This window comes from Oxyura jamaicensis, chromosome 3 (genome assembly GCF_011077185.1).
Source record: "Oxyura jamaicensis isolate SHBP4307 breed ruddy duck chromosome 3, BPBGC_Ojam_1.0, whole genome shotgun sequence".
In the NCBI taxonomy this organism is placed as follows: Eukaryota; Metazoa; Chordata; class Aves; order Anseriformes; family Anatidae; genus Oxyura; species Oxyura jamaicensis.
This window is the reverse complement of record NC_048895.1, coordinates 112,061,747-112,075,180: the sequence shown is the minus strand read 5'-3', so window position 1 is coordinate 112,075,180 and position 13,434 is coordinate 112,061,747. Positions and strand designations below refer to the sequence as shown.

Below are 13,434 nucleotides of genomic sequence, written 5' to 3'. Positions count from 1 at the left end.
AACACTTATTAATATGTCTGTATTAAGAAGAAAGAAATCCAAAATAACTTCTATAAACCTGATATATTCCTTGTAAGGTATTAAAGAGAACAAAGAAATAGAGTCTAGCACACAAAAGGACACATATACAGTAAATTTGAGCATAATATAAAGCTTCTGACCACTGAATAAAGTACAAAGGTGTAAAAGCATATTATCAAAGACATAAAAACAAGTCCAAAAGGATCATAGAATTAGGAAGAAATCATCAGCACAAATGCTATTTCTTCCAGTAAACAACTCCAGTTTTCTGGTCTATTTTTAGTACTTAAGAAAGGGCTAAACAGTGCCATCCAAACTTTTCACCATTGACTGGTCTGTGGAGACCAGCTCAGCTATGGATACTGCTTACACTACAGAAATCTACATCTGATCAGGTGAATCAATTCAAAATGCTAATTAGCATTTTACTAATGCTGTTCACCAAATTATTTTCACCTTCCTAACACACTTTCAATTTCATTCTTCCATGTTAACAACAGCAGCACTCTGGGAATTCATGTTCAGTGCATGATCTGCTGTGATATCATTGTTCTTGTTTTCAGGATGCAATTCCTCATCTTGCAAATGTGAATAGTTTCTTTATTTCTAGATGCATAATCTAGCACTTATCTGTGATGAAGCACGTGTTGACAAAAAGAAGCCTGCATAATGATGTGGGATGCATTCTTCTTATTATTATCTGCCAAACTTTGCATTATCTGAGTTTTGCTACTATTGATTTCTTTTTCACACCAGAACACAGAAAGGAACTCCTTTTGGCCTGATTAATAATGTCTTCCCAGGAGGAAGAGTGTACAATTGTAAATTAATATTTCATGATTATATTTAATAGAAGCTACAGTGATTTAATATAGTACAAATACATGCATGTATCAAAATGTTGTGCAGAAGTAAATCAAATTGCCATTATCTCAATATGCTACAGCAGCATAGTTTCTTTTCATGTGCAAATTTGTAGATTTATTTTTAAAAAATCCGGTGTCTGATAAGGCTTATTTTCTGTGATATCAAGGGAATTATTACTGCACCATTTAAAAGCCCATTTTATTGCATATTTACTGACTTTTCCAGATAAATCTTTGATCTAAGGTGATAAAACATTTGTCTCCTAAAAATCTTAATATTGAATAGGATGACAATTTATTTTTACTTAAATCTTTTATATATTCCTGTAATTTTACAGTTCAAAAAGAAAAAGTTTTTGATTCTTCCTTTCATCATATACTTTTTTTTTTTCTTCCAATTTGTTTCATTTCACTCTTCTAAATGGGTGGGGAAAAAAAGAAAGAAAAATAAGTATTAAAATGGAAAGTAAAGAACTTAAACATTATGATAACTGGAAACAGATATCTTTCTTTCTTTCTCAATGAAAAAAATGTTTCTTAATCTTGGAACTCCTACATACTATCTCTTTTCAAAGGAGTTTTTGAGAAATAACAGTCTAAATTTGCTGACTTCTGGTGAACCTGCATCCTCAGTTCTCTGAAGACTCTCGGAAACATAAATCCAAGCACTTATGAGAGTCACAAAATGACAAAGGAATATTTTTAAATTGTTTGTTGGCCTTCAAGCAATCCATATGTGTAGATAAAGCTCATATCACCCTCAGTAACTTTGTACTAATCCAGATAACAGATAACAAGGGTCAGTTTGGATTTACTGACTACAGAGGTTAATCAGGGGCTTCAGAATTCTGCTAAGGTCTTGGAGAGGCTTGAGCAATTACCTTGTGATGTTGCTCTATAATGCCTTTGGCTACCTATCTATTGTCAACTAAATTTTAAGTTAGCTATACATGTTTAAGTTCCACATATGTTTCTAGATTACAGTGATGGTTTGTCTATTGTTCCGTGTTTTTTTGGGGGAGTTGTTTCTTTTAAGGAACTCAAATAAGGAAATTGCTAATTCTGTGTCATTGGTACCAAAACCTGTACATATATATGGGTCCTATGGCTTTTGAGTAGCAAAATCCTTGAATGAAAAACTGTTGAGAGCTGCTAGCTGCAGAGTTATTATCTGTGGATCCTTGAACCAAGGGAACCGTCCAGGAACTGTGAGCTTTCCCTGTCTTCTGTGTTTTCCAAGGTATCTGTTACCAGCCATGGGCAGGGATAGGGCATTCAATTAGATGAATCTATAGACAAGCCTGGCAGAGTCATTCTTAGATTTGTTTTCCTTATGACAGGAGAAATGACCCTTGGGTTTAGATCAGATACCCACATTTTAGAAATATCATCTGGGGTGATCCACTGTGTTTCAGATCTAAGACATTGTAACATTGAGACTCTGCAGTCACAAGAAGTTGGATTCAATGATCTCAAGCTTCCTTTGAATTTTACCCATTATGCCATATAACAAACTCAATAGAGGGATACTGAGCGAAAATTATCATCCTGAGACATGTCATCATTATTTCTTCATATAAAGTTAAATCAAGTCATCTCCATGGGAAAATAAAGATCATCCCTTAACAAAATCAGACTAAGTTTGTTGATAAGGGACGTCCAGTACCACCTTATAATCCACCTTCCATTCAAGTGATCAGTGGATCAGTGACCCTGTCACAGACACCATTTACACAAAAGTCATGGAAGAACTTCATCTGCAAGTATTGCTCTCTGTTTTTCAACAGTTTTGCAGTACACTGTCAGGTCCCTGTGAAGTGGTATACAAATGTGACAGGGTTGGGTAAAAGAGGTCACAAAAGACAAGCAAAGGTCTCCTAAGTACTGAAAATATTCTAAAAGCTGACAAAATGTCTCTTCCATCTTTTGAATGAATGTCTCAGTTGGATGAGGTTTAATGATTTCATTGCTGTGAAAGCTGAATCATGACTGTTTACTGCATATATATATATATATCTTTTGCTTATACTATATAAAAAAGAGGATCAATATTTTTGCCCTTTTTTTTTTTTTTTTTTTGGGAATGCATTTGTGTTTTGTTTTTTTTTGTTTGTCCTTGACTACCTATTATTTTTGTACCTCTTGACCAATTTCAAAAATTACAGCAGGGCAGAAGAGATTTTAATCATAAAAACTTTCTATATTTTTTGGGAAATAGTCTGTAAAGAAATTTTATTACTTTCCCCCCAGGGAAAGAATAAGTATGTTAGAGGTCACAATCCATATAAGAGATCTTTTGAGCTGTACTCTTGCATAGAGATGAGGACTAGGTTAGTTCAGAACCTCTCTCACTTTTAAAAGTGGTGCCTTGAAGTTGAGAGGCAGTGTAAAAGAAGGGGTATTTGCATTGTTTTTGACTAGCATAATCAGTTCTTGTTAGCTTCAATATCCCAATTTCTGGTAATGCTTTCAGCAGTGTGGCTAGCAACTCTCCTTTGGGGTCTTCCCTTACAGCTTCTCCCCTGATATTATGCATTAGAAGAATTTTGGTTTTGCTCTTCACCTTTCTCCTTGCTGTGTTATCTACTCCAAGCACAAACAGCTTTTTTTGTTCCCAGGGCTCTCAGTCTGGTTTCAAAAGGTTTTAAATGCCTTAACCAAAAACCTCATGCTAGACTGTTCTAAAAGTCACTGTAGAAGGACAAAAGCTTCAATGCTCTGCACCTGGTATACACAACACCTCTCTGCATTCTTCTCCTGCAACTCTTTATCCTCCCTTGAAAATAACAATTTCTCCAAAATAATAGTAAAAATATCATCTAAAATGTGAAGAAGCAGAAAATTTCACCATCTAGGATCTCAAAGGGTGTGCAGTAATCTGCTATTTGGTCCTCTTCATAAAGCAATGCAAGTTCTTTAGTGCTCTAGTAGGTTATACCTGCTGTTTCTGAATTTATGTAAAGTTTGCCAATTGACATAGTACTGATTGGTCTTATGGTTCGGCTAGCAAATGAAGGAGTTTAGAATGCAAGGGGGTCTGTTCTGATCCTCCTGACTCAATGGGAGGCTCTCCTGGGCAAGTGCGTTTAACCCTATCCTCTGTGCATAACTGGGTCTACCTTGCCATCGAGCCTTGTTAAGTCAGTATTTCACTTACAATCAAACTGTTAAATCACTATATTACATCAATAAAATATGTCACTGCTTCTCTCTAATGAGTGAAGTTCATTACTCCTTCTACAATAGGTTCATCATGGCTGTGCTAACAAAATGTTTTTTTCCATAAGCAAGGTATCAACAGCTATTGAGATCAAACACCAGGAAAAGCTACAGCATTTAAAATATCTGTTGCAGATTTGTGTTTGAATATGGGTAGGGATGTATAGGATAGACAGGTCTAAGTGGCACATCAGACTGTAAAGAAATAAAGAAATACTTCTCTTCCTTGGACTTCAGGTGTAAGTATGAGCATAAAATTCTGGACTGCTGAAATACTTCAGCTGACTGCAGGGAAATGCGATGAGAACATGCCAGGATGCAGTTACGGATTCTCAGGGAAGACAATGATTTACAGACTGCCAAGCCATGTAATGTGGTCATTGCATTCACCAATCAAATACAGCCACGTCTGAGTAAAAACCAGCAGTTGCTTAACACTTCTGCACAGAGCTACACCTGCACAGTTCTCCTAGACCCCACGGGTGGGGAATTTGAAGAGGATAGAAATGAAATTATCCACACTGAAACTCAGCCAAGGCAATGAGCATGGTATCCTCACTCTGGCGGAACAAAAATGGAAGTGCAGCTCTAGTGATCCAAAGCTGCAAAGATCTGAATTTTTGTCTCACTCACCTGGTACCACATGCAGCCCTGTGCTGACACCCATTGCTGGTACAACCCTCAGCACCGCTGTGAGCATCCAAAATAGCAGCATGTCCTTCCTCATCTTGCAGTTAGCCAAGCATGGATGAAGCACTGCCTGCTTCACCACATCCAGCAGCATTAACACATGGAAAGTCACAGCAGCAGTAGCTGCGTGTACCTTTGTCTGAGGGCTAGTTACACCGAGTTATGCCAATGAAACAGCAGACACCTGTTGAACAAGCAGGCTGCTGCTATTATTTGTTGCTGCTCATGGAAGAATGAGCCTGGAGCCATTGTGGCTTCAGCATGCAGTATGTAACTGCAGGCAGTTATCCCACTTGAGACGAGAAGTTGCTTCATGGGAGAAAAAATGGACTACAAAAAAGGATCAGAAATTGAAGAAAAATGAATTATTAAAACCTTGACTGGCTAGTGGTTGCACAATGGAGAACATATAAATGATAAAATATCAAATAAAGTCATCTTGGTTTTGCATTTGCAACAGATTTTTCAAGCTTTTAGTTCTGTACAAAGTCTTTATATTACAATGAACGTAGCAGATAAATAATGATTTAAAATATTTGGCAAATGGTCCATTCAGTTCTGTATCCTGTTCCTGATTCTTCAGGAGAATATTATCAGACAGAAAGAGGGCAGCTATGGGAAAATTTCCTCACAAGTGAAATTTCCTTGTGACCATTTTTGAACTGGGATTTTGATCTTGGTCATTAATTTTTATATTTCTTCCCTACTATTAATTTTTAGTGTTGCAGTATTATTCAGAATAACAAATTTTAACTGGCTGTGTAACAATCCACCATTTTCCAGATCAGGCTGAATTTTGGGACATAACTGTCTTGCAGTGGTGAGTTCCAGGGGTTAATTGTGCATAAGATGTATTCCAGGAAAAGGTATATGCATTCGCTGCATTTCATTTTCACTTAAAAAATGGAAGTTCAACTTCGTGTTTTCCTACAAAGGAACAAGGTACCCATGGAGAGCAGATAGTGTGCTTGACAGAGCACAGAATCACTCTATGCTGCCTCTGGCAGCAGAGCCCACCTTTCCTGCCCAGCTTGAAATAAAGGACAATGCAAAACGGCATTTTTCCTCCACAGTGTTCCAACAAAAAACAGAAGCCACTATGGATGGATGGAGTTCACAAGAAAATATGAGCCATGGCAAAATATCCATGAAAAAATATCTGGTAGGAAATGATAACCATGCTAAAGTATGCACAGCCCTACATATAAAATAGCCTGAAAGTATTTGCAAATATATATATGCTGTGAAAAATTGCTCCCCATGGTCAGGCCAGACAGACTCTGAAGTTATAGGCATAAACTACAGCAAAGAAAATATTAAGAAATAGCTGTATAACTATATGGCTATTTAAGCACTGGAACAAGCTGTCAAGACAGGTTATGGAGCTGCTAGCAATGGTGCTATTCAAGGCTGGATTTGACATTGCCCTATTAGGGATGATATATGTAGAGCTAAAATATTTCTGCCACGATGCAGCTCCTTTCCATCTTGAATGAACCAGATGTAAATGTGATGTGCATCGATACGCACTAAGTACAAGGAATGAAACTCCTGTTAAATGAGATCAATGGGCAGAAAAGGTGTATCCAATAAAGAACCTTAAATAACCCAGTGGTAGGAATGAGGATTGCTATGAAAGGGTAGAAAAATGAAAGCAAGAGGTGTTCAGGCAAATGCATGAGGCACCTGAAAGGAAACATCCTTTACTATTTGTACAGAATTTGTGTATTAAGAGTACTAAACATACATTTTCAAGTGCAAAAGAAAACCATTCCTTTCAGCCTTTGACTTTTTCACTCAGAACATGTTCTCTTCTTTTATCAAACTATTTTTTTTCAAAGGACTTGCAGAAATGCTTGCAGCAAATTGGAAGCAGCTCAAATGACAGCTACTAGTCTGCAGATGGAGAGCTGAGAAAGCTGTTTTAACAAAAGAGAGGGGAAAAGGGGGGGGAGGGAAGACTTTGGAGAATTCACCTTGGACACGTAGGTTCACACAGGAGTCAGTAGGAGGAAGACTTTAGTTGTCTGCTCTCAAGGAAAAACAAACAAACAAACAAACAAATAAATAAATAAATTGGTTTGAATTATCTATGTTATATGGCCATTCAAACAGGTTATTTTAAATATATTTATATATATTTATCTTTCCATTGTTTTCCTCCCACTTCCCTGTGTTTTTATTGTTATTCTCATTTCCTACGGTAAGAGTCAAGGTCGGAATTTTTTTAATAAAGGACAGGTATTTCAAAATCCTTAATGATTTGCTAAGTGGATGGGGACATGAGCTACTGTAACATATACAATTACAAATTAATTGTATTTCTAAGGTTAGAAATACTAGGTATGTCAAGTACAGGTAAACTAGAGATAGCATGCACTTTAGCCCTCACATTTGTCTTCTGAGATTTAAAAACAAAATACTTTTCTCATTTGTACTATGACATTTTTCTGTAATTTCCTATGATTTTACCACTAATGGTAATGCTGTGACATCTAAAATTTACTTAAAGGTCATAACCAGTCATAGCTTTAACAACTGCTATATTTGTCCTCTGAAAGAGGTTAGATGGCTTCCACCTGAAATATTAATAACTGCCTGAAGTCTTGTCTGATTTTGCTTTGCCTCCTCTTCCCATTTGAATAATTCAGCTAAGGAAAGGAATACCTGGGAATTTAAACAGAAAGGCCTGCACTGTAGGCACAATCTCTGCCTTGCTGTTTAGCATTTTCACGTTAGGCATAGGTTTACTGATGGAAACAGGTAGTCTCTAGCTTCCTATAGATTCTGTACCTATTTACTGCACTACTACCAATATAATTGTTAGTAGTAGTAATAATACAATGTGTTGTAGGGCATCCTTTGAGCTTAGTGTTGCCTTAAGACTCAGAGAAGTGGCATTTCCCAGAAAGATCTTATAATCTTCAGGATTACGAAGGAGAGGAAATACCATGTCACTGTGAATCCATCTGTCTAAGAAACACTTATTTTATAATACAAAAAGCATAATTACACTCTAGTACATTGTAGTTACCTTTTTTTTTACATAAGATTTCCATTATATAATGAAGTACTTCATTGACTGGCCAAAAATAATTATAGTGTAAAATGACATAATTAATATACCTGTACTTAAAAATATACAGTCAGATTCTCATCTGAGTTAAATTATTGTCTCTCTAATGATATTAGTCTGGTTCCTGTGCATTAAAACACAAATCATGGGAGCAGTAATATCTCAATTATGTAGTTAACCTTCTGGTTATATTAATTAGTGATGATTAGACATGGGGAACCATAATTATACCAGGTATGTAACATCTCTTTGAAATTGTGTTGTGAATCCAAACCAAAAAAAGGCATATATAATATCTAACTAGGTACATTTCTCAGGTCTAGAACTAATCCAGAACCAGAGACTATCTCCAAAAAGTCTCCAGTGATGATAGATCTGCTAGTGTCAAACTTGCAGAAGAAATATCAGTTTGTATTTGTCCTAGAAGATAAATCATTAGATGCAAGTCCAGACTGTCCCATATTCTCATTTCACATAGCAATTAATGAAAACAGACTTAAAAACAAACAAAAAATATAAAATAAAACAGTTCAGTTCCTAAAGGAGCAAGCCCTGAAGCTAAAGAAATACCTTTTCACTATCTTATTATATTTAGACATTTGACTGGAGTATAAAGAGCTAAAAGTCAGCACCTGCTTGAATGAGATTCTAGCACTCAGAGCAGTAGCTGCATAGGGTCTTTCTTAAGAGTTTCTCCTCATGACTTGAACAAAGCAGAGTAGATACTGTGTTGGGGAAAATGGATTTCCTGAGGCACCTCAAAAGACCAGGGTTTTAGGAAAAGGGACTCAGAGCAAGTAGGGTTCTCTGCCACTGTCCTCTGGCCTTATTATGGCTGAAGATTGTCTCTCTGAAGAATAAAGAAAAGCCAGCCTGAGCTAATTGTCTCCCCCTAATATTCAGAGACACTCTTTATCCCAGCAGATCATTCCCTTACAGGTAAGACTGCCATAAATAATTAATGTGTAGGTAATTCAGTTTAAATTTATAAAAAATATTAAACATTTCACTTTTATTCAGTCTTCTATCACATGCTGAAACTCACAGAAGCTCTGCACTAGGATAGGAATTATGGACTTAAATATTTGTACAAGGCCAGGCATTATTCTAATGTGACAAATGATAGGTCTTGAGGAAATGGTCTCTTGTTGTGCTATGGGAGGTTTAGATTGGATGTAAGGAAGAATTTCTTCATGGAGAGGGCGATCAAACATTGGAATAGGCTGTTCAGGGAATTGGTGGAGTCCCCATCCCTGGAGGTATTAGTGACGTGTAGACGTGGCACTAAGGGATGTGGTTTACTGATGGGACTCGATAGGTCAGAGCGATGGTTGGGTTTCATGATCTTGAAGATCCTTTCCAACCTAGATGATTCTATGATTCTATTCCTGTCATTCACATGACAGCATCTTGCTATTCATGAAAAGAAGTGCAGATGAACAACACAGAATTTCATTAAAATTAATCCTTTAGAAGTGAATGTCAGAATAAACAGTTTATTTCTGAATAAAAAAATATACTTTAAATTAAGATTTTGCAAATGTCAGGTTGAATCATTCCAAAGCTGCCAGAATTCAGACTGTGCATGTATTTTGGGTAGCAATGCACTTAGTGGTTTTACCCATGTAAATGCCTGATTTTATTTTCTTCCTCTTCTTCTTCTTCAGTTTAAGGAGCTTGACTTTGAAAGCCTGACTTGTAAATCTGTATTTGTAATTCTGGGACACTTTGTTTTGCAGACTTTTTTATTTCCATTCACAGAATTATTTTGTGATGCATTATTTGCTTCTACTGTTTTACCAGCAAGGGACACTGGTACAACATGGGCCATTGTTATGCATTGCCCTGCAGAATTAATAGCCTTGGGGTCTTCAATGGATCTATTCTAATGATTAGATCACTTCACAGTAAACAAGGTTCTATAGAAATCTCTACCCTGTGAAGATCCTATTTCTGTGAGTCCCTGGGCATATCATGGGCAGTGCGAGATGTCATTAGCTGGCACCACCATTCATGGTACTAAAGGCATCAGACTCTTTGCAGGAGTAACCTTGTACGACTTTGTAAAGTCATGCTTCCCATCTTTTAGTTGATCAAACAATAAAACTGTTCCCTAAAATTTTCCAAAAACTGTTGGTAACATCTCTAATATATTTCCAATTCAGTTTGGGATTCCTGAATGAAATTTTTGTAAAAGGTTACTTAAATGTATTCTTTTTCAACATGAAGTTTATTCAATATAATGTTACAGAAGCAATCCTTGGAAATGTTTCATTTCAAGAGAGTTTTTTTTTTTTTTTTTTTTTTTTGTTGTTCTTTTGCTCTTGGCAGTGGCTGTGACAAAAGTACAAAGCACAACAGAAGTTATAAATAGTACTTTTCCTTAGACAGTGAACTCTTAAATTTCCACCATCCTAAATGGGAAATTGAGCCACTCTGCTTTCAGAAACTCCTACCCTTGTCTAATCCTGGGACTGCAGCATATGTATGAATTAAGCACAATGTACTGTTATTACAATTGATGCTCCTGGGATGTATGGATGGTCAGCCTGAAGATGAGTTTCTACAGATAGTGTTTGCTGTTCCTTGGGATTGGCAACTCAAGCAGAAAGCATGTTCCTTGATCTCCACAGCTGTCTGAAAAGGGATGCCAGCAGAGAAATAAACAATTAGTGGAAGTTGCTTTTCACCACTTCAGGTTGTCTATATATATATATGTATATATATATTTATCCTTCACTTCAGCTTGCTGCACAAAGCAAGGCAGTGCCATTTAGTTGATACACACCTCCTGACAGCCAACAAAAGGTTACCATAATCCGATAACAAGCATGAGTCTTCCCTTTGATACTGTCCATCTTTTCTCCATCCTGTTACACAGATCCCTCAAACAAAGCAGTTTCAGGTCCTCCTCTCATCCTGGAGCTAACAGGAATGGTCCAACCCTGGACCATGCAGCTAAATTCTATTCTTCCCAAAAACAAATGCTGCATCCAAACCACACCATTTCAGCAAGACACCAAAACATGCATAGGATATGTGTAGAAGAGTGAAAATTGGCACAGATCAAACTTTCTGGGGCCATTGTCAGGATTTAACAATGCTGATGATTGAATTAGAGACTTTCGGATGGCTTTGTCTATCTGCATTAATGAAGCGGAACCAATTTTGTAAATCCATGTGTTTCTTTTTAATTCACTTTTCCCTTTTGCAGCTGGATTCTTGACCATTCACTCCAATCTGTTCCTTCCTACCCTGGCCAGCTGCTCCAGAGATGGTGGATACAAGACCAAGAAAGAAGCAGCCTGCCTTCTTGATCAGGGACATGGATGCATGGGCAGGGGACAGATGAAATAGAACGCAGAGGGCCGGAAGTTGCCTATGCTTGTGGGACTTTTCTTGAAAGGAAGAGCAAGTAAACCTTGTTTTTGATGGGGTGAAGTTTTAAAGAAAAATATAAGACCTGCTCTAAATCTTAACTCTACCTTGTGCTTTTGCATACTTAGTTATCTCTTACTGTAGCAGAGGGCTAAGCTTGAGTACCACAAGCATGAAGTTTAAGAAATTAACTGTAAAGATGCAGAGGTATGTCCACAGATAAGGTTTTCTGACCTCAAAAAAATAACGTTTGGGGGTCTGGGCTGCCTCTGTTGAGACTTTGCATAGAGTTGTAAGTGGGGTTCACACTAGCAATACGGCAAACCTCTGGCAGATGTAAATGTGATGGCACCAAACACCACTGCCTCAGCTAGCCATTTTGGACATGTTTCCCTCTTCCTTTCCAGCATACCTTCCTAACAAACTAATTAAATACACAGATGAGATAAATGTGCTGGAACAAAACGAGTGTGGAAATAATGAAAACAATTCAGCTAAAACAACTGTTTTTATGTTCATTTTTTGGCTGCACCTTCCTCTGCCAGGGTGCAACACAAAGGAAATCTCTGCAGCTGATCTTGGACTTCACAAACTGAGGGATTATGCACTAGATACTGACAGCCCCTTTGCTTACAGCCTGGCAAATGCCACAGCTGTAATCTCCTCTCTGCGATAAAGTCCATCAATCTTATTCTTACACCAACCCATTCCCCTCTGCCCCTCAGACAGAGCTGGAAGAGAAGCCCTCCTTAGGAAGGCTGTTAAAATCTTTCCTTCCACGTTGTCCTCCTTTTTTTAACTCACTCTTTTGGCTGGCCTCCCATCCAAGTCAGTTCAACACATATCCATTTTCTGTGCTGAGCTGACTAGTTTTCAATAACAATTTCTCCTTTGTTTTGTAACAGAGATCAATAAAACTGCCCCCCTCTCATATTGGCCAAGATTCCAGCAACGTCATTCTCTCTTTATTGTTGTTACTGCTTTGTTTTGTTTTCCTTTTCCTTTTTTTTTGGCAAGGCACAGATCAATTTAACAAGATGAAAACAACTTAGACTTTCACTCAAGGTAAAATCTGCACTTTATAACCCAGGATGTAATTTACAATCCTGTCATTAAGCTCTGTTAATCCTATTATTATGAAGATAAATAATTACCCATAGCGAAGAAAGGGATTCCCAACAGAGTAGAATTATATTTTCCATCAGTAATGAAAAATATCCCTGCCGCAGTGACACTGGAAATACAGATAGTGAGTACTCCCAAGAGTCCCAGGAAAGGTTTGCTACGCAGGCAGTCCTTCATGGAGCTCGAGAGGGTAGCAGTCAGGAGGATCAGCATCAGGCTCACCAAAATCTTGCCCCTGGCCAAGAGACTGGTCTGGTGGAAGTCCTTCCAGAGGCTGAAGGACGCTAGTGAGTAGAGCTGCAGATCTTGGTGATCCAGCTGCATCTTGTGCATCAGTTTACAGAATTCACTCTCCCACTTCTCCCCAATGAGGTCCTGGGTGACAGAGCCATACGTTTGGAGGTAGTAAGTGATTTGGATGGCTCTGGCTGATTTGACTCTCTGGTCCTTGCTGTTGGGCACTTCCATGACCCCTCCGAGCTGGTGGCCAATAAAACTGCTCCTTCCATCCTGGGAGGGAAAGTAAAAAGATGAGCATGTGGTTATCCTGCGTAAGATGTGTCACAGCGATACCAACTGAATCTGCCCTTCTTTCACAGATGGGCTGAGAGCTTGACTCAAAGGCCACTGCAGTCAATAGAAGTTGTGCTGTTCACTTCAGTGGGCTTTGGGTCACATCCCTGGTCCCTGCCACACCTCTCTGTTTCTTATTCATTATAGATTCATTTGCAATTCTGTGCTGCAGCTCAGGGACTGCCCAGATACTCACTGCCGTCCCAGATGCTCAGGGACAGAAATGTTGCATGCAAGCTCCTCATGCCAGGGGAGAAGAGTGGTTTTCCACATTTTAACTTGACAGACCACAACAAATCTCCAATTACTGAAGTATGAAAGTTGGAAGCTGGAAGATTTGCAATTTTCTGACACTCAGAAAATGGTTTTAGAGTTGGAAATGTACAGAAAAATGAGGTTCTGGGTCCTTAGTACAAAGAGTACCTTAATGTAGGCAGATCTGCAAAGTTTAATAGCTACTCTTGCTCTAGAACAATATAAATAAAA

The 13,434-nt window shown here is 37.9% G+C and overlaps 1 protein-coding gene across 2 annotated transcripts in view; it reads right to left on the bottom strand.

Annotated features, from left to right (window-relative positions):
• Nucleotides 1-13,434, bottom strand: part of PTCHD4 (patched domain containing 4) — a 95,247-nt gene that overhangs the window by 57,228 nt on the left and 24,585 nt on the right. For both annotated transcript variants that reach the window (XM_035321659.1, XM_035321660.1), the window contains exon 2: nucleotides 12,405-12,885. In XM_035321659.1, the coding sequence (XP_035177550.1) occupies nucleotides 12,405-12,885 (481 nt within the window). The remainder of the gene's footprint in view (nucleotides 1-12,404; nucleotides 12,886-13,434) is intronic.